Source organism: Typopeltis vanoorti, chromosome 20 (genome assembly GCF_054136105.1).
Source record: "Typopeltis vanoorti isolate ZY-2024b chromosome 20, IOZ_Tvanoo_1.0, whole genome shotgun sequence".
In the NCBI taxonomy this organism is placed as follows: Eukaryota; Metazoa; Arthropoda; class Arachnida; order Uropygi; family Thelyphonidae; genus Typopeltis; species Typopeltis vanoorti.
Window position 1 is genome coordinate 45,608,836 of NC_143568.1, and position 23,067 is coordinate 45,631,902.

Genomic DNA, 23,067 nt, shown 5'->3' on the forward strand with positions numbered 1-23,067 from the left:
GTGTTGGCTGTCTTTTCTTGGATCCAGGTTACTGCAAAGTTCCGCCCATTTCTCTTGTTTGCACTTCCAAATTTCCTGCTCTATTTTGTGTGTTATGTCCATTAATTTCTTTCTGTAATCATCAGTTTTATTAATTCTGAATTGTTCATTGATATTGTCTCTTTCTGTAATCATTGAATCAATATTGTGATCTTTCCAGTATGGTATCCAGGTGTTTTTCCGCTGGCCTCTTGGTATTGTTGCTTTGGCAGTTTTGCTGATGTGTGAAGTAAGGATTTGTAATTTTCTGTCGAGGTTTCCAGAGACAGGTTCATCTTGACAGAGGCTCTCCAAGGTTTGAGTAAACCTTGTCCAGTCAGCTTTTCTGAAGTTCCACGTCCTTTTGGTTTGCTGTTCTTGTTCAATCTTGAAGTTTAGTGTTGTTATTATGGGTCTGTGGTCACTGATGGCATTTCCCAGAATTTTCCATTGTGCACTTGATGCAATACTATAATTAATGGCTGTGATGTCAATAGCAGATTCAGTTCCCGTAGTTTTAGAAAGATAGGTGCTCTGTCCATTGTTAATTGTTGTGAGTTCCAAATCTGTAAAGAGGTCTTCCAATTGTTGACCTTTATGGTCTAAATTGGGGGAGCCCCACGTTGGGCTTTTTGCATTTAGGTCACCAAGTATAATGGTTGCATCAGTTAGAGAATCGCTTAGCTTTTCAATGATGTCTGTATCAATATTTGTATTATCAGGATGATAGACGTTTGTGATTGAAATAGAATGGTTTGGTAGATGTATTTCAACAGCTTGAGCTTCCGTTGAACTGTCATTATTTAAATATTGATTTAGGGTGATTTCTTTGAATTTGATTTCTGGGGTCTTCAAAAGGATAGCAAGCCCGCCACCTGTTCTTTCTTCTCTATCCTTCCTAAGAACCGTGTATCCTTTGATGTTGAAGTTCAAATTTTTATTTAGTTTTGTTTCTTGTAGACAAGCTATATGGATATTATTTTTATATAGCATGTATTTGAGTTCATCCATTTTTCTCTGAGTACCGTTGATATTGAGTTGCAAAATGTTAATATGAGTCCTCGTAGCATATTTATCATCAGGAGCCCGGACTGCAGCCCCAGACGCGTCGGCTTCCCCGGACGCAGTAGCATTGGTTGAAAACTTTTTATGACTCTTCATTAGAAAATGTATTTTACAAAATACAAAATAGTATTTTGTAAAAGGTGCAACTGTTGGACCACACTGATGCAATATTATATGCCATAAAATGACACAGTTATTTCTAACTTTAAAATAAAGTCTGATATAGCGATCATTATGAAAATTTTATTCTGCATAAATTAATGACATTTCTTCATAATAAATGGCATCATTTGTATTTTCAAATAAACAGATCAGATTTCTTTTGACACTGAAAAAGTAAATATCAAATACCTTGACATAGTTTTCTAGTATTCCTAATTCTATGGTTTAATGTAGTTAAAACCATCAAATTGCTATTTTATAATTCATATCAAGTTCTTAAAAATTATTTAATTTTAAGACCACAATTTTATGTTTCAACATTATTCTTGAGATTCTAATAAAGTCACATTATTAAAATAATTACAAATTTCCCCTAAACTTACCAATTCGTTTTCATCTACAAGTCGGCAAGTGAAGAAATTCTATGAGACATAAAAATTGTGCTTCTGAAAAGCAGACAGAACTTCATTTCTAGGTTTTAGTTCTTTTTTTAACAAATCTAGCAATTATTTAAATAAAAATGAGCCCAGTACTCATGAATGAAGGACAACCATAAAACAATATTTCAGCGAAGAGTTTCTCTTCTTTGACATATCGTGTAAAACTTCTATTTCCAAATTCATCGAAACATCTGCTGGGAAATTTCCTTCCCAAAATCATCAAAAGGAAAATTAATAATAATAATGTTCTTTTAAATGCACAGAACAAAAAATCACTAAAATTGATAAACCATTAAGGCCTTCTAGCGGCATATCTTTCTGCTGATTTCTGCCCATTGCGTGGTCTCCTTCTGCAATTTGACTCTCTATAATAATCAATTATCTGGGATGTTCCATTCATCATATATCCATTGGAGTGTATGTCTTTCTTTGTTATCTGAAAAAAAGATATACATTATCCTTCTATGTTTTAATGTTTATGAATACCATTTGACATACACTATAAATAATTTTATTTAATGACCATTTTGTAAGAAATGAGCTTTAGAAAATTTCAAACTGGGAGAAATATCAATGATTTTTATAAAGAAAGGCCTTTGTCAGAAAAGTCATCCAGCAATTTTGTATATAAAAACAGAATAAGATTTGCGTATAATTCCCCTGAAAAGTGTAAACCCCTTTTTTACACTTTTCAGGGGACCGATGAAAAAAAGTGTAAATAGCAGGAAATGTAAAAAAACATTAAAAAAAAAAGGGCTAAAAGATGACTTACTGCTAGTATGCGAGTCTGCATACTCAATTTCAAAATTTAATAACTGAAAATAAATGAATTTACAATTACTTACATTTATCTATTTAAAAAAATCTCTTTAATTGTTGATTGTTTTTGCTTTTCGTGTTTTTTTTTTTTTTGACATAGCGCCAGATTGCTTTGCATTGAGTTCAATGCTTGACCTGTTTTTTTATTATCTTGTTCAAAGTGGACATGGAGAGTCCAATCTTTTGCTAAATGCACACTTGTTCCGGCATGCCAATCTACACGTCACAGAATTGCCATCTTCTCTTCTACCGAAATACATTTTCTGTCTTTTTTCTCCATATTACTAACATGGATAATCCACCACTGCAACTTTAAAGCAACTTTCACATGCTAAATTACACAGCAGAAATTCGTACTGTGATTGAAAAATCATGGTATCGCTCATTACTACATTACTGCTGTAATGTAGTAATGAGCGATACTATGAACTAAGTCACTGTGATGGCAGAAACGAAACTACAGCCGAAAGTAACATTATCTGGGAACAGAAATGCGCAGATTTCCATAGAAATCGATTCGAAAATCAGCATTGCCACCCGAGAAAAAAATGCAAATCATGGGAAATAACATGCACATCAAGTTGTTAATGGCAGGAAAACAATATATCATAAGAACAGGCCTTAAGATGGGACCAACGGAAACTGACGTAAACGGCAGGAAAACATAAACTGCGGGAACATAAAAACAGGGTTTTACTGTATTATTATTATTATTATTATTATTACATGACACCTCAAAGGACTCATTGCAGAAGGGCACTCCACTGCTACACACACACACCTTACTGTTTCCCCTACTACTTAATTTTCCAATACATGACACTATTACTACTATCAACACCATCTACCACAAACAACAGCATTTTGTGTCTGTTGTAAATTCTGTGTGTTTTCATGGGCAATTTGCTTCAGAAGGGCACTCCTGAGTTTCTGGGAGAAAAAAACCTTACTACATGAGAAATCAGCTAACTCACCTTCAATTGAAAATCCCTATTAAAATTCCTCTCTCATGACGAGAATTGAATGCAAGTCTTTTTCAATCAAAGGGTGCAATGTTCCGCTCTCTTCCAATTGCGCTATGGAGGTGATTATGGTTATAAATAACTAACTATGGTCATTCATTCAATATATCTTTTCCCCTGACTTGGTGTGCTGATGAGGGAGGAGCTAAATGAATTCTGAAACTTATTAGGGCAGCAAGAAGGAGAACCCAGAGATTAGTGAACGCTTTACCTTCTTAGTGTTGAGGCTAGTAATAAACCCAATTCATTCTGATATTCAAAGTTAGTATTGTCTTGTATCAGCCTATCACATAGTGCAAATGCTATAATTTTATGTATTCTATGGTAATCCTAAATATCTTCTCATGTAAACATAAATTAACACGTTCGCTGCCAACTACGAGTATACTCGTAGTTGGTAAACCAGCTACACAAGCCAGCTACGAGTATACTCGTATGACGCTTACCACCGGCAACGAGATTACTGTACTGACCTTGAAGAAGTGAAAATGCTTGGCTTGTGGAGCTAGCTTCAAAACTGTGTATTCTCATAGATGGTATATGCTCTGCACAAGCCAACTACGGGTATACTCGTATGACGCTGACAGCCGGCAACGAGATTACTGTACTAACCTCGAAGAAGTGAAATTGCTCAGCGTAGGGGAACAGACTATGCCGAGGTGGCATGGCAGCGAACGTGTTAAGAATGATGAAACTGACTGCCAACAATATCTCATATATTTTACTTCAAGATATTCAAGATCCTTGACTTTAAATTTTGCAACTGCTAAAGCAAAGAATACTTTTAGTACACACTGTTATCAATTAGATACCAGTCTCTGGTTGCTGAGCGGCCAATGCCTGGTGTAAGACCACCACCATCCCCACTTATTAAAGACATGATGCAGCTTTGAAAAAATTTTCACATTTTCACAAAAATAAAAATATAAAAAAAATCCTTAGCCCACTTACAATATTAATACGACAGGATTACAACCTTTCACGGGTGGGAGTCACATAAAAAAGTAAGTCAACTCTTAAGCACAAAAAGCACTTTTTGCTACAGTATTTAATTTGGGCAAAAGACAGAACATATTTTAGCTATTCTATTCCTCTAAAGGCAATATCCATGTGGGCGTTAATTATGTCATAGATGTTCATCTTACTATGGCTACTATCCATTTAGCACCAACTGATTTAATAAATATATACACATACCAGCCACTGAATTATAAACTTATTTAATACCGTGTTGAACCTACTTTAGCCTAAATTATAGCACATATATAGTTTTGCATAGATTCCACAAGGTGTTGGATTGCATCTACAATATAAAAGGTGTTCACCAGACAGTCCTTTAACTGGCTCAGATTTGGAAGAGGACTTTGTTCCCAGATCTGTTTTTTTAACATGTCCCATATAAGCTTGAGCATCCCATGGGATCAGTTCAGGCTTTGTGGTGGACAGAGAAGATGGTGGAAGTCACTCTCATGCTTGCTGAACCACTGCTGAAAAATTCTAGCACGATGGACACTAGCATTTTGTTGAAAGTTTTTTTAATTGGTTATACTATAAATTAAAGATGCCAAGAAATTATATTCTTGGTTTAATCCTTTATCCAAGTGAAAGCAAGCAAAGTTTGCGCCTAAAGTAACTTCACGACTGGGCAACTCATACTAATGACTTTGCATCACTTGCCTTAGTATCCCATCATGCAAAGCACATATCCTTAGACATGTATAATGCCATGCATTATGGGAAGGGTCACTACCCAGACCAGTTTTGACCTATATTGAGGTCTCATCAGTGGGAGCCAGACCAGAAATGTTACCAAAGTTGAAATAATGCAGAAGTCGTATTTCAATATATAAGTAGCCAAAAGGTGTCACCGTCACACCTTATTACTGAAATACTCCCATGATGCAAAGTGCATATCCTTATGGGCATGAGATGAGACTTCAATAAAGGGCAAAACCAGTCTGAGTAGTGACCCTTCCCATAATGCATAGCAGTATATATGTCTGTAAGGATATATGCTTTGCATGATGGGATACTAAGGCAAGTGATGTGAAGGCATTAGCCTCTATATGCGAGTTGCCCAGTTGTGAGGTTACTTCATGCACAAACTTTGTTTGCTTACACTTGGATAAAGGATAATTTTTTGGCATCTTTAATTTATAGTATAACCAATTAAAAAAACTTTCAACAAAATGCTAGTGTCCATTGTGCTAGAATTTTTCAGCAGTGGTTCAGCAAGCATGAGAGTGACTTCCACCATCTCCTCTGTCTTTAATGGACAGTAGCATTGTCATCCATGAAACATCTGTCACCTGCCAGATAAAAAGTCAACACTGCAGGATGGACTTGATCTGCAACAATGTTCAGATATTCCTTGGAGAACACTTGACCTTCCAGCAAAATATCAGGGACCTGTTCAGTATCAATGGAACATGACACTACCTCAACAACCTTGAGTTGTGTTTACAAGGCCAGCTGGGTTCATTGCTTCATGGGGTTTCTGCCAAACTCTCTACCTACTGTCAGAGTGTTTCCAATGTTGAATGGTTTCCATACAGACATGCAACTACCAATGCTGATCCTCCTTGATTTCCTGCACATAGTTTGGTGAGATATGGGGTCTGAAACAGACTCCATTAAATGCTTTGGTCAACTGCTGCACACAGAAAGTTCCGTTTGCCCGTACAAGCTTTCTCAGAAGAGGGCAATCTAGTTCCTGATAGACTGTTTTAGGCAAGCAATGTGTGTTATTTTTCCACTGATTAAAATCACATAATATCTCATCTTTTCAGAAATCAGTCAGTTCTGCTGTTTTCAAAATCGTGGTTGCAGCTCGACAGGCATCCACAATAAGTCCTTTACCAAACTCTGAAAGATCCTTTATTTTTCCCATTGTGATCAACACTATTGACAATTACTGACCAGTAGCATTGTTAATTAGTTGCCTAGAACACATGATGATGCACGTGACCAAGTATTTCACATATGCACTGCATAAGTGACATTTACATACATCTGCACAAAATCGTATTCAATGACTTGTATGTGTATATACAAGTTTAATTTAATTTTATTTAAGAAATAATAAAACTTTCATTTTCTTTAACAGCATCTCATCTTCCATTTAACCTCTTTTACCTTGCAGTGTCAAGGGTTCATTAATCATCAGACCTCAAACCGTTCACAGGATAAGGTGCTTAGTCTTATGTCCGTAGTGTTGACTTCTCAAAGCCGATTTGCCTGCTTTGCAGGATGAAAAACCCCAGGATAAACTGAGGAAAAAACTCTACTGTCCACGCCCAAGACCGGCTAGCTTGGTTATGGCTGAGGAAGATCCTTCAGCTCCTCATGTCACCGACGGGAATCGAACCTAGGACACTCCTTCCCCAGGCATATGGTTGCGAAGTGCACAGCCACTAGGCTAACCTCACAAACTTCTTTGACAGCAATTTAGTCAAATATGCTACAAGATAAAATTCAAATAGTTATATAAATTTCAAACCCTTAGCAATGTAAAAATGATATGTACTGTATTTATGATATACTAAAGATTATTCAAACATCTTGTTGGCCTGGTCGGAAAGTGGTTAATGTACTCACTATCCGGCCAACAGGCTCAAATCTCATTGTGGGCATGGATGTTTGTGAATATCCTGAAGTGTGAGATGAATTTCTTTACTCAACATGAGGCCATGGTCTTGCTTATTGAAGGTCAGATGTGGTATAAAAAAGTTCTATGCTTCGTCTCCAGAGCAGAGTGCTCAAATTATATAAAATAAATAATATATAAAAAAATAAAATCTTTAGCTCACCCATTGTACTAATGTACTACATGCTGTAAACCTATTGTGAATTGACACCCACAATAGGTCACAGAAAAGTTTGTTCAGATTGCACTACTATAGTGGTGTTAATAAAGCAGCTCCGCTGGTCCTTTAAATCTCCTGCTGCACTGCGCTTTGGCCAAATCACTGAGTACTATACAAGATTTCTAAAATGCATCAGCAATAGCACCGCTTTCCAGATTACAAAGAGGTGACTGAAGTTTTGATGTATGCTTTCTTAGTTTCAAACTATTTAGCTCCAAAACTTCATTGTTCCTTTAGGGAAAATTTGAATACTATACAAACACCCCACTCAATGTTCCTCCCGTTATCATCAACTACTTGTATTTAAATCTTTATTGTATTAAAAACCTTTCTATTTAAAACTGTTATTAAGACATTTTCTTTATATATAACAGTCAGCAACTGTAACAAGTATTTTATTCCCTTGAAAGTTACAATCTTTTTCAGAACAAGCTAACTACTAATAAGAGATTATATATAAAGAAAAATTGTGTCTTAACTTTCATTTCATTAAATTAAGGAAGAAATTTAAAATCTGTCTGTCAACAGACAGACACAACACACACACACATTTATTTTTTATTTTTGGTTTAATCACTGTACATATCAGCAATATGTATCCATGTAGCATAGTGCTTTTCATAAAGTTTGCTGTTTCAAGTCTGTTTTAACAATCTTATAGGGAAGGAGATCTATTTTAAAATTAAAACTTGCATTTTATTTAATGACTTCGGTATCATAAAATTTCTAATATGTGTTCTCAAGGATGTACAAGATATTATAACACTATAAGTTTGAGCGCGGTTAGTAGTTGGAAGGGGACCAATCGTTCGATGCTGTTGGCACACTCTCCCTCGATGAGTCTTTGGACTCCCTGGAGGTGTCAAATAATAATAATAATAATAATAATAATAAATTTACATTTACTAAGTTACAAACAACAATTTTCTTCCTGTTATCTCTTATCTGCCAAGACTATTTATCTTTTAACTATATCAATGCACTTAGGCCTTGGTCTTCTTCCTACCATTGTCTCAAATTTTGATCACCTTTCCTCTCTCATTCTGTTTAAGTGATCATAACATCTTGGTTTTACTCTGCTCACATATTCTTGAATGCTAATAATCTTAAGTTCCTTCTGAATATCTTCACTTTTAATGAAGGCAATATAATTCTGCCAGTGTTGCAATCTGTCCAATCCCTAATTTCTCTCAAACTCTCATACCTGTGGTCTTGTGTCTTTGATCAACTGTTTTATTTCTAATATAGCTCCTTTCAAGATTCAAAAGTTAAAATATATATACATTGCATATACAACTAGCTTAGCATTTTGACTAGTTTAGGTCTCATTCCATATAAACTTTGTTTATTCTATTGTCTAATTCCATATTTAGTTTGCAATCTTCAATAAAAAAAAAGTGTGCCTAAATAGCTGAAATACTTTACTTATTCTATCGGCTTTTCAAGATGCAGCTGATGATTTGGCATGTTCATTCCTGCCTATTTTCATAGTCACTGTTTTTTTTTTTGGCTGATTTTCACAACAGATTTCTTACAGCAGTTATTCACAATTCAGTTAAGAAATCCTGTGGACTTTTTTTTTTTTTTTTTTATTAAAGTATAATGTCATCTGCATAAAATAAAGAGCTAAGATTAACATCTCTTATTCTGATATCAGGCATAATGTTACTTTCATTCATCATGTGATCCACATACAGTAGATGATGGATAACAGTGGAGATAATTCTTGTTTTACACAAGATTTTACATTAAACTATCTTCATGTAACTCCATTAATTCTAACTGCTGACTTACAAATTAGCTGTATACAAGACAGTGCTTAAACCAATTTTAACTTATGGATCTGAGAGCTGGGTTAGAAGTAAAACATTTGACCAAAGACTAGAGACCACAGATATGAGAGGCCTGAGAAAGAGTAGAGGCATGAACAGGTGGCATCAATGGCAATATCATATTAAAAACGAGGATATTAAGAAAGAACTTGATATTGTCAGCATCCAGGAGTGCATTAGCAGAGCTAATCTCAGGTGGTATGGTCACTTAAACAGAATGGGAGAGGAAAGATTAGCAAAACAAGTGTTCTCTGCCAGGTTGACAGGAAAAAGACCAGAGGAAAACCAAGTTATAGGTGGATTGATACAGTAAAAAGTGCCTTAGAAGAAAGAAATATAAGACCTGATAATATTGGAGTCTTGACATTTAACAGACCTGATTTGGAGGAAAATTGTAGATAGGAAGTTAGTAATGATGTAAATTTTTCGTGTAGTACTATCATATCCTGTACACCCCCTGAGGGTATATATCAGGAATTTGATGATGATGACGACGATGATAATGATGACTTACAACTTGATGTAGCATTCTGAATACCTGTTCTCTTGGATCTTGTCATATTCCTACCAAATGTGGAAAATTTAAATGCTGTATATCCTTGTTACAGCAAAGGTTGGTCGATTGGTAGAGTCTCCACTACTAATGGCTCATGCAAAAAGTTAAGCAAGTCTGAGTGCAGTTATTAGTTGGAAGGAGATCGATCGTTCGATGCTGCTGGCATTTTGTTACATTTCCATGATTTCTCAACTATTTGTCTTAAAGTGAAAAGACCTTGACAATGCCCATTTGGCCTGAACTCATCTTGTTCTCCAAGTTTCTCTGCCATAATTTTTCTTTTCAAGTATACTTCCATAAATTTTACCAGAAAACATTCAAGAGGGGAAATTCCATTTTAAAGATGACACTATGAGAGCTCTACTCCAATCATCTGTATTTGACTTTCTGCATTCTGAATTATGCAGTGTAGCCACTGTGAAACTTTTATCTCCATATTTCAGCATTACTGGTTGAATATATACTTCAGCTGCCTTCTGACATTTCATGTTTTTTATAGTTTTTTCTACCTTAGGTATTGATATTTCTTCTGACTGCAATCTTCCTGAATATTTTTTATCACAGTTCTATCACTTCTTGTTTCATTTGACAATTATTAGAGTAATTACTGCATAAATCCAGAATATTATTATATTTAGTTTTAATGTGAGCCTGCACAGCTCAGTCATTATAGATTAGGCCCTTTCGTCAGAAAGACCTAGATTCAAATCCTATCCATGAAGCGAGGAACCTTTATCAGGTCTTTTTGACTACAGGTGAGTTAGCCAGTCTTATACGGAGGCAGAGGAATTTTTCTCCCAGAAACTTGGCTTTTTCATCCCTCAAAACAGGCAAACCAGTCCCATGAACACACACATTTACAGACATATTTATTGTAGGACAAGGAAGGCAATGGGGAAACTACTTTGTTCCATATTCATCATTCCCTAGTAAAATAGTATATTGCTATCCCATCAACCATAAGGTTAAAGAAAGAAGATAAATTTTAATGTCACCATTTCTATGCTTTTTTCATAGCCTCCAGAACATTTTGTCACCTTCTTGATATTTGCCTTCTATATTTTTGCAAAGTCTTCCTATGTATTCTGTTTTTATATATATATATAAATTGATTAATTAAAAATATCTCCTTTTTCAAATTTGAAACTGTATTGTCAAGTCTACAAAAACTCATCAATTATGGAATATTATTTGTTAGTACTTCTATTGAATTAGGTAGAAATTAATGATCTCAGCCATATGGATGGGAGAATTTGTGAATTCTTCTGACAGAATTCACAAATTCTGTCAGAGGAATGACAGAAAGTGAAAAGGAAACATTAGTTGATGAACATTCTTTTTTATTTTCAATTTTGTACATCCTTCATATTCAAAGGAAATTCCTCTTGATAAAAGGACTGACTAAGCAGTTTTATTCAAGTAGGGTCGATCTGAAGTTGAATCTGAGAACATTCTGTGAAGGATTTCAATTAAAGTCTGTTACAATTAACAGACTTTAAAACTCAAAACTGGTTTGCATATCACAGTCATTTGCAACAATTTATATATCAGTTATTGCATTTATTTTTATGTGAAATCATTTGAATTTCCACTGCTTACTTTTAGTACCGGAAATATCTGGGGTGTACGTGCATGCACGCGCACACACTATGTAATGTACACAACATGTTGGGGGGGGGGAGATAATGGTTGAATGGAATCTTCGTTTTGTTCATGTTTTGTGTGAAAGTGAAAGGTCATTAGTTGATTGGAAAGCTGATATCCTCTTTTACATATCAATTGAAAATTCTTTGAAATATGTCATTCTGAGAGTATATAAGAATTCTTTTTTTGACATCTACATATACAGATATAAGCAGCCTGAAAAAGTAATGTGTGTTTTTAAATAAAGACAGATGTAAAAAGTAAATTAAAAAATGCAATATATATATATATATATATATATATATATATATTAAAAAAATCCTTTGCCCACTCAAGGTACTAATATACTATAAGCTTACAACTTTTCATGAGTAGGAACTACATTAAAAAATAAATCATGAGACCTAAATCTTTCCTCGTTGTCTTATATCTATGGTATACATTTAAAACAAGTTTTCTGGAATTTAAATTTTTCATGGCAGTCTTTTAGGCTGATCCTTTAAAGTATATGCTTTCATTTTTATTTTGCTAACCCATTTTTTATGACACTGATTTCAATAGCTTCTGCACTTGAGTAGTTTGATAAATTTTCACAGGCATTTCTTCTGATTTGACTGGGAACTCAATACTGATATACCATATAGTATTCACATATGGGAATATAAATTCATACATACTCATGTATTTAACTTTTATAACTAGATAGGAAATTTATTTAATACAAAAAAAAAAAAAAAAAAAAAAAAAAAAAAAAAAAAAAAAGAACAATGGTAAAACTTACTTGTTTTGAATACGTTGTTCGATAGAAATCCCCGAACAAAACAATGAAGGAAAATGAGTAAGCCACTAGAGCATACTGCATCCATCTAGTAAACTGACATCCAGTTAATATAGCATTAATTCCCATTGTCATTGCAGCAATAAATTGGGCCTAAAAGAAATTTGTTTATATAAAACATTTTGCAATTAAGAAATTGCAAAACATTTAATTTATGGATTTTTTTTTTTCATGAAAGTTTTCCAAAATTCTAGTTGTCCTTATTTCTGATAAAAAATATAGCATAAAAAAAAAAAAGAAAGAAAAAGAAATACTCTTAATAAACTTACATCACTAGCAATACATAATAGAGAAAGCAAACTTTAGATTCTTCAGAGATTTCTAGCAAGACCATTAGAGCGCACACATTTATTGTCAACAATTTTCAACTATTCTGCTTATGTCTGTTTTGATTGTCCCCTACTCTTCTGTCTTTTAAGCAGTCCTAACTGTTAATTCATTTATACTATGTTGAAGTGGATCTTTTCCCTATAACACAAGCATTTGTGCAAAATTTAACGTTGAACATCCAGCTGATTCTTATAGTAAACACCATATAACTATAACAAATGATCACAAGCCCTCCAAAACTCAACAGGCACAATGCTATTCCAAAGGAAATTCATATTTAGCAAATTGCCCAATTATAACAAAATATCTTGTGGCCTATGAGTTTTCTACTCTGAAAGTCAATTGTACTTTTTCTATGTCAGTCTTTTTTTTGGTAATTCATGCAAAGGCAACAAAGAAAAGTTATAAATATGATGTGATGACAAAAATTTAGTATAATATTTGGCAGTAGCAAAGTTGCTTCACATATCTTGCAGGCACAATGGGACAAAACACACTAAACATAAATCTAAAGCATATTTTATGCCAGTTAACGTTATGATTTGTATTGTGTTTATAATTTCATATTTTATAAGCCTTAGGTAAGTCCTTGAAATATTTTATATCTTCACTGTATTCAGAAAGAAATTTTGATACAAAGATGTAATACCAGATTAAAAAAATTGTGGAGTTTTGTCCATCAAGACACATAATTACAAAAAATAATACTTGCACAGCAACAGTACTAAATTCAAAGAAGTTGACATTTGGCATTCTGTCAACTGCGTGTGTTCTGGTAGGTTTTTTTTTTTTTTTTTTTTGGGGGGGGGGGGGGGGAAGGGAGGTAAAGAGAAAAATTCAACACTTAAACGCATATGAACACTAAAAATCAAGATAGTACAAATTCATAAAAGCATACATTTCATTTTATTTTTTTTGATAAATGACAAGTGATACTTCATTAACTTTGTTAATAACAGATATGCCTATTCTAAAATACTACTTATGTCAAATAGAACAGCAATTTTATTTGACTAATAAAAATCCTAAAGCATTATATCCATGAAGTCTGCATCGTAAAATTTGTGTGCTATTGCTGCAAATTGTAACAATGACTCCTCCCCACACACACACACACACAAACTTTTTTTACAAAATAAACTAACCCTGCTTAGATATGTTGCAGAACCAATAAATACTTTGATGGTAGATGAATGTAGTATAAGCTAGGTTACTTCAGGGTCAAAGCCAGATAACTGGGAAGAAGAGGCCTCCTGATCTAATGTCCATTCCTCAGCTTCTCATGGAGCACCCCATTAACAAGTTTTCTTCCTGGATAATGATCAAGGATCCAGACATATCTACAAATAGCTGAAAGTATTCTAAATAACAACTACAACATTCATGAAGGTCTGAGAGAATGAATAGTTTCCTATGCCATATGTGTCTGTCTTGAGCATAAACTACTGCTTCATGCCACTAATGCCAATTCTATTAACCCTTTCTGACCTGAATTTTTTTTTCCAAGTGAAAAAATTTTTTTCTTTCTATTTATTTTGTCTTTAGGTCTAAAAAAGCAAGAGTATCAAGTATTTTGATGAAAAATACATTTCAGGATAGGAATTCTGATCGACTGATTCCATATGGAATCATTATATTCTGGTAACAAATATTCAACTTCTGAGCATATACTCTATAATCCAATATATGCATATTTTGGGTCATTTAAATTAAAAAATTAAATTGAAGTTTTAATTTTTAAAAATTAATCATTTTAATTCTCTAAAAATAATTTCATAAGTGAAGAGAAAATTTTGAAAAAAAAGATCTAAAATCTTATTGGAAAACAAAAACATCTTGCAGAAGTTCGAAAAATGGAACTACGACGTACGATATCAATTGGAATCATTCACCATGTAATATGGGCTACGAAAGCCAAGACAGTTAGTGATTCCAATTGGAATCACTAGATCAGAAAGGGTTAAGGTCTTGCTTGATACTGTTGATCCATCTTATTCATCTCACCTGCCTTCTGAATTACTTAACATAATCTTGTTGATCAAATGAATGTCCTCCTGCATACTGACAACATGGCCAAACCATCACAACCGTTCTTCACACACACTATAGTGCTAATAATTACTCCCCTGACGTATCTCATCATTATTCATGAAATCAAACCACAATCACTGTCTTGCCCTGGTTATTATTTTAAACCATTCACTATATACTTCATTAATTTAACACAAGCCTCACTGTTATTATAAAAACAGTCATAATGTGCTAATAAGTTTGTCAGATATTCCATAAGTGGTTATAATCTTCCATAAATATTGCCTAGTAACTGAATCAAAAGCCTTTTTGAAGTCAAAAAACATGTGATCACAAGTTTCTGAAATTCTGAACATTTCTCGAGGATCTGCCTCACTTCATTGAAAATATATGGTATATGCAGCTTCTTCCCTTTCTGAATTCACAGGATGTATAGTACATTTCGAAGTTGCTTGTCAAACAACCTTTATCATGCTGAGTATAACAGTGCATAGAACCTTACCTGGAATAGACAATAAGCTGATTCCCTTATATTTCTTATATATTCAGTAAATATTTTACCGAAGGTATTATCATACCTTCAGTAAAATCTCTGGGAAATTTATCACTTTGACAGAAAACGTTCAGAATCTTAGTCAGCCAAGTCACTCTAGTCTCCCTATCTCCTTTTAGCTGTTCTGCAGTAATTTCATCATATCATGGTGATTTATGAAGTTTTAATTTATTTATAGCCAATCTAACCTCAGATAGTGTGATGGAACTAATATCAAACTGGGAATTGAAATAATGACTAAAGGTGCTATATTCAGGCAATAATGATTAGGAATAAGATGAAATCCAAACCTAAATGGAAGACAATTTCAAGTAGAGTGATGTGGATAAACATCACAATGGGGAACTGGATAATAAGACTGATTTGCATCTATGGTTCCAGCTGACAAAGAGAAAAAGGAAAAGCAGATCCATATTGGAAATCTAGACAGCAGAGTATGAAATTAATACTTACAAAAATGTGTTGTGAAAATCTGCAGGAAAGGGCAAAGCTAATAATAATAATGGCAAGTAACATGCTGGATTTCTGTTCAAAACACAGAGTAACCATCACTAACAGCATGTTCCAGCATAAAGATGTGTGCAAAATCATGGAGAGAGAAAAAGAAAAAAGAAATAAGAAAAGTCTCAATGAATATGTTGTTGTTGATAATAAAAATATTTTCATGCCTGTTCAGGACAGAAAAGTAGACAGTAGATTTGAAATAAGTGATCAACAGTTAGTTTTGAGCAGAATAAAAATGAATATCATATTGAAAATAAAAATATGTACAAAAGTTTTTAAAATAATCAAAACTGAGCAGCTTTCAAAGGTGAACTGTAGGCTCAAGTATATAAATATTATTTATTAAAAATGAAGGAGTCTGAAAACAATCATAACCTTCCAAACTCAATGGTAGACTATGAAAAAAAAATTCAGCTAGAGAGGCAAGGATAATTTTATTCTCTACAAGGATAAAAAAATCAGAACTACATAGTGGATTCAAAGTTAAAACAACAACCATGGAAAAGAAGAAAGCATATAAAGAGTTCCTTGTAAGTAAATCAAGCATATGCTCTGGGAGAATACACAGAAAAATGTAAGAAAGCAAGCACTATAAAAGTAGGTAAACAAGTGACATGATAAAAATATCCTAAATGTCCAGAGTATTTACTTTGAAAGCTTGTTAAATTACATAAGTGAGAATGTCAAGAAGAATGCAATACATATCAATACTTGAGGTAGAAAAAAAATCATCAAAAACCTGAAATGTGGTAAAGTAGCTGGAGCAGATGAGATTCGACCAGAAATGCTCAAATATGGAGGGGTATAGTAGCTGCACTGAATAATGCAGAAAGTTGAATACCACATGATTGGAGTAAAGTTCTCATAGTGCCCATCTAAAAAAGAGAAATAAAACTGAATGCAAGAATTACAGAGAAATTTCCAGATTCAAATCTGGATATAAAACACAAATAGATGGTATGCTTATGAAAATGTTTACACTTGCTAATGTGCCAAATAGGTGGGGAGAAGTTTTAACATCTTAACTAGACTTCTCAGGACATCTGTTTTCATAAGCATTATAAAAAATAAATAAATTATTTAAAAAAAAAAAATTGCATTTAGCTGTTAGACCAAGGCTACAAATTACCAGTGCATTTTTCAAAAGGCCATTAAGTTTATCATCATTCTGGATTAAGACTAAAGAAGAATTTCCACTATTTATTAGAAAGAGCATCCTGATATTACCATTCACAACAACCTACTTGTGCGAACTAGAATTTTCAAACTTGAACCGAATGAAAACAAGATAAAGATGCTGAACAGTGCACTAGATATGCAAGTAGCATTATCCTTGTGAGTTCAGATTGAAAATGAACTTATGAAAAGGCAAGCAAATGTGTCAAACTAACACTAAAATATTTCCTTCTGTTTTCATATTGTTCAAGTTTTTTTTTTCTATTTTGTATTTAAATGTTAATAAACTCATATTAGATATTAACTTTGTTACATATTTTTACTTTATTATATGTAGTGAGGGCATGTATTGTTTCATGAAACTTTTGTTTCAGTTTATTATATATAAATGTGTGTGTGTGTTTACTCGGTCACAATGTAAAATGTATTTCTTATTGTGGGTCAAAAAAGTTTGAAAAAACACAACTTTAGAAGACTGATATAAGAGCCGACAAATATTTGAGTTCTAGCAGATAGACTAATTTGGAAGAATGTTGTTGACAAAATGTTTATAACAACATAATATTTTCATGTAGTACTATCATATTATGCTGTACATCTTTTGAGGGTACATATCAGGAATTTAGGTGTGAGAACACCTCTCCCTACCACCCTGTTTATTATAAGACTGATATGGTTTGAAAAAGTTCAGTGTTTTTTGTCTCTAGAACAGTTTTCAGATTATCTTATCCTAGGGTAGTGAGTAGATGGCATCAATGGCTGAATCATATTAAAAATGAAAATAACAGTAAAGAAGAAATTGTCAGCATTCAAGAATGTGCAAGCAGAATTAATCTCAGATGTTATGATCATGTTTACAGAATATCAGTTCCTCTCCCATTCTGTACAGATGATCATACCAAATGGGATTAATTCAGGAAAGGTTAGCAAAACAGGCATTTGAAAACAACCATAGTGCCAATGTAGTACAAGTTGATAGACTTGTAGATGGGATTCATATTAAAAAAACTTAATTAGTAATAATAATTTTCTAAACTGAAATCCTGGAATAACACTAAATAGAGAAACATGATACAGACAGAATTTTTGTGATTTCTGAGACAAACAGTGTAGTGAGAAGCTTCAACTTTTCTGTATTTTCTGTTTAGCAATTTTTAATGGCCATCCTGATTTCCTAGATCCAAGATTTTTATAGGGATTACTAAAAAGAAGAGTTTGAATATATTTAGTTTTGTCATACATCATAAATACCTGTTGATGATGTATGGCAAAACTAAAAAATAGTATTACAAAATTAATACTCAAAAAGTATTAAGTACTTAAAAGAAGGATTAACATTTTTTTTTTTTTATGCAAACAATTACCTAATTCACTGCATAAAGTGTAAACTGTAATGGCTAACAATTAAATCATGTCATTTTAAGAAGTCAATTTGTATAACACAATTGTGACCGTTTTAATTTAACAGAATAAGCAATGAATTTCTTGGTTTATATTTATTTTGATAATCCCAAAACATGAGGGATTTTATTTAACTATAGTATCCTGTTATTGTGCAAAGATAGAATGCCATGAAGAAGGAAGAGATGCCAAAGAACAGTAATAATAAATTAGATGAATGGAAAGAAAGAAAAATTTGCCCCTCTGAGTAGTGGCTAGTTGCAGTATGTGTGTGTTTTAATAGATTTAGTATAGTGGGTGAATTGCTAATGCTAATTATGATGAACAATGACTATGAAAATATCTGTAGAAAATGCAACAAGAAACTGAATTACTGTGTGAAAATAGAATGAGTGACAACTTCTCAACTCTACCAAGGCAAGAATTGTCAGTAAGATTTTCAGATACACTCCAAAATGTAATAGCAGTATTCTGTAGCTTTGCCTCCCCCCCGCCCCTTTCAGTAAAACCTGAAGAGGGAATGCAAAGAAAAGTGTCTTTTTTTTTGTAAAATGTTTATATATACTGGCCTCAAAAAATACCCTTTTTTGCTCAAGATACTTCTCCGACTGGTAACTCATCATCATCATCAAATTCCTGCCATGTACCCTCAAGGGGTGTACAGGATATGACAGTACTACATGAAAAAATTACATCATTACTAACTTCCTATCTACAATTTTCCTCCAAATCAGTCTGTTACTTGTCAAGACTCCAACATTATCAGATCTTATGTTTCTATCGTCTAAGGCACTTTGTACCGTATCAATCCACCTATATCTTGGTCTTCCTCTGGGTCGTTTTCCTGCCAACCTGGCAGAGAACACTTGTTTTGCTAATCTTTCCTCTCCCATTCTATTTAAGTGACCATACCATCTGAGATTAGCTCTGCTAACGCATTCCTGGATGCTGACAATGTCAAGTTCTTTCCTAATATCCTCATTTTTAATATGATATTGCCATTGATGCCATCTGTTCACGCCTCTAATCTTTCTCAGGACTCTCATATCTGCGGTCTCTAGTCTTTGGTCAAGTGTTTTACTTCTGACCCAGCTCTCAGATCCATAAGTTAAAATTGGTTTGAACACAGTCTTGTATACAGCTAATTTAGTGTTCCGACTAATTTCTTTCTTATTCCATATGAATTTATTCAATTGACTTCCCACGATACCAGCTTTGCTGATTCTGTTGTCTATTTCTATATTTAGTTTACCATCTTCAGTAAAAATTGTGCCTAAGTAGCTGAAATGTTTTACTTGTTCCACAGGTTCACCATTCACAACACAGTTGACATTTTCAATGATTCTGCCTATTTTCATTGTCTTTGTCTTTTTATTGCTGACCTTCATACCATATCTATTACAACAGCTATTCAATTTAGTCAGAGAATCTTGCAGACTTGTAGCGGATTTATTTAGAAGTATAACATCATCCGCATAAAGCAAAGAGCTGACATTAACATCTCCAATTTTGATATCAGGTTTAATACCACATTCCTTCATAATGTGATCCATATAGATAATGAATAACAGAGGGGATAATGTACATCCTTGTCTCACACCAGATTTAACATTAAACCATCTTCCTGTACTTCCTTCAATTCTAACTGCTGACTCACAACTCAAATAAAGACTAAGTATTGCTTGATATAATGCCCCATTGACACCATATAACTGCAGCGTATTGAATAGCTTCTCTCTTGGCACCTTGTCACATGCCTTTTCCAAATCGACAAAACTTAAATACAGATCTTTGTTATATTCCCATGCTTTCTCGACTATTTGTCGTAAAGTGAAGATCTGATCCTGACAGCCTCTATTTGGCCTGAATCCAGCTTGTTCTTCACCAAGCTTTTCCTCCACAATTCTTCTCAACCGTTTCTCAAGTATACTTGCATAGATCTTGCCAGGAACACTCAGTAGGGAAATACCTCTGTAATTCTCACATTCAGTTTTATTTCCCTTTTTATATATGGGTACTATGAGAGCTCTACTCCAATCATCGGGAATTCGTCCCTCTGTCCAGGCTTTCTGAACTATGCAGTGCAGCCACTGTAAGACTCTTATACCACCATACTTCAGCATTTCTGGTCGAATATCATCTACTCCTGCTGCCTTTCCACATTTCAAGCCTTTGATGGCTTTTTCTACTTCAAGTATGGATATGTATTCCTGACTGCATTCCTGGTCAGTGTTTTTTATCACTGTGCTGTCATCACTGCTTGTTTCATTTAACAGTTTTTCAAAGTAATTACTCCATACTTCAAGGATATCTTTTTCTCCTGTTTTCATTTCACCTTTATCATCTCTAATTCCTTTTACAGCACTCTTTCCTCCAGAATATTTTGCCACCTTCTTGATATTTATTTTCTATATTCTTGCCAAAGTCCTCCCATGACTTTTGTTTAGCTAGTTTTACACACTGTTTAGCTTTCTTACATTTGTCTCTGTATTCTGTAAGAGTAAAAGCTGACTTATTTGCCAGGAACGTTTGATATGCTTTCTTCTTTTCCTTCACTGCCTCTTTAACTTCCTGTGTCCACCAGGGAGTTCTGATTTTTTTTATCTTTGCACACAATCTCACCACATGCCTCTCTGGCAGAATCAATCAATGTTTCCTTCAGAGTTTGCCACTGAATCTCCAAGGTTTGATTCCTGTTCTCAAACTCTTTCATTTTCTTTTCAATAATATTTCTGTATTTTAGTCTACAGTTTACATCTGAGAGCTGCTCAACTTTTATTCGCTTTAAAACTTTCTTACATGTTATTCTTTTCAATATGAAATTCAATTTTATCCTGCTCAAGACTAAATAGTGATCACTTCCAATTTCAAATCCTCTGTACACTCTGGTGTCCTGCACCAGGGAGAAAACATCACTATCAACAATAACATAGTCAATGAGACTTTTTTTATTCCTAGCCTCTTCTCTCCATGTGAATTTGTGCACATTTTTATGTTGGAACATGGTGTTAGTAATAACCAGTCCATGTCCTGAGCAGAAATCCAACAGATATTTGCCATTATTATTAGCTTTGCTCTTTTCTCCAAATTTTCCCAAAATATTTTTGTATGTCTCACAATCATTTCCTACTCTACTATTTAGATACCCAACAAGGACCAACTTTTCATTTTTCATTGTGTCAGTTGCTTTTTCTAAAGCCTCAAAAAATTCCTCCACTTCTACCTTAGTAGAACCTTCTGTGGGACCATAGGCACAAATAAGTCTCATTGTCCAGTTCCCCATTCTCATATTTGCCCACATTACTCTACTTGAGACTGACTGCTATTCAAGAAGATTAGCCTCGTATTTTGTGTTGAATACTATGGCTACTCCTTCTTTTCCTTGATTGTTATTGCCTGAATATAACATTTTGTATTTATTGCTCAGAAAGATCTCACCAGTTTTGGTCTTTTTTGTTTCAGTCACCCCTATTATGTCGATCTGGTACTTATCTAATTCCTCAGCTAGCTCCATTTCTTTGCCATTCAGGCTTCTTATGTTGATAGTACCGATCTTTAACTCTGGTGATGTTGAGTTGGGGTTTGTTTTCAGATTTGTTCCAGTAGCTGACTTTTCGCTGTTCGCCCTGGTTCCCTGGCGAAAACAACGGGGGCCTTGTTTAACCGGGCGACGTCCCAGCCGGCATGAAATTTTGTCATGTTGTACCATCATTTTTTATTTTGGTTTAACCAATAAGAATACAATTTGGTCGGCTAAATCCCAAATTGCCAGCCCATCCTCGTTCGTTCAGTATCAAAGTAGATACCCAACAGGGTGCACCACGAGAAGGTGAGGATTGGACATTAGGTCAGAAGCCCTGGTCGGTTCTCCGCATTCCTTTAAAGGCTATGTGGAGGTCTCCTCTCAGTTATACAGCTTTGACCCTTAAGCACCCCGACTGGTAACTACAAATTTCAAATTCTGCAAATTATGATTTGTTCTTCTAATCAAAATTATGCAAACAGTTCATTCTATATTATATTTCTATGTATCCATTATAAACCTACAGTGAGCTGTTGCTCTTGAAATCTCAACATTCAGGGAGTACTACAGAATAAGAATCTGACTGTACACACACAGAATACATGAGGTTTTTCTTCAGCTTTGGCTCTATGATACAGTAAGAATGTGCAAAATTAATCTTTGCTTGTGAAAGACTGACTGTCTTACCAGCCTAGGATTTATACATTGCAATTAAGGTTGTTAATAGTCAGTTATGTCATGTGAATTAGACCATGGTAATACTACAAGAGCACAATGCAGATTGTGGTTTGTTCTTCCAAGATGGTCATTGCAGTGTGAATATAATTTAAGGTGAATATAATTTAAGGTGAATATAATTTAAAATTTATAATTTTAATGATGCTAATGTATACCTGTAGCTTGAAGCATATGTGATAAATTTGCTAAACTAGATAATGACCAAGTATAATATTAAAAGGACCATCCACTGAATTATAAGGCTTGTTATACAGAAGACATTCCCATTAAAAGTGTTCATCTAGAAAATTAAAAATAAAGCTTATCAAGAGCAAGCAGATAGCCACACTGGTCCAAAACATGAAAGCAGATATTACTTTTGTTGGAACTACTGAGATACTATTCAATTTGAAAATATTCACCTTCAAAATTGAAATCTTGCTTGAATTAATATGTTATTCCACATTTACAGTAGATGAGATAAATAGATTTCAAATGGACCCCAAACAGTTTTGAAAATTGAGGACCAATATTAGCTGATTTAAGAATTATAGATTGGCTTTATTATTC

General features: G+C 33.9%; 1 protein-coding gene across 6 annotated transcripts in view; it reads right to left on the reverse strand.

Annotated features, from left to right (window-relative positions):
- Positions 1 to 1,306: 1,306 nt before the first annotated feature.
- The window catches only part of LOC150095405 (very long chain fatty acid elongase 4-like), a 230,630-nt gene continuing 208,869 nt past the window's right edge, over positions 1,307 to 23,067 (reverse strand). For all 6 annotated transcript variants that reach the window (XM_090409967.1, XM_090409968.1, XM_090409971.1 and 3 more), the window contains 2 exons: positions 12,206 to 12,355; positions 1,307 to 2,121 (listed from right to left, as the gene is read on the reverse strand). In XM_090409967.1, the coding sequence (XP_090266093.1) occupies positions 1,978 to 2,121; positions 12,206 to 12,355 (294 nt within the window). In that variant the 3' untranslated portion in view covers positions 1,307 to 1,977. The remainder of the gene's footprint in view (positions 2,122 to 12,205; positions 12,356 to 23,067) is intronic.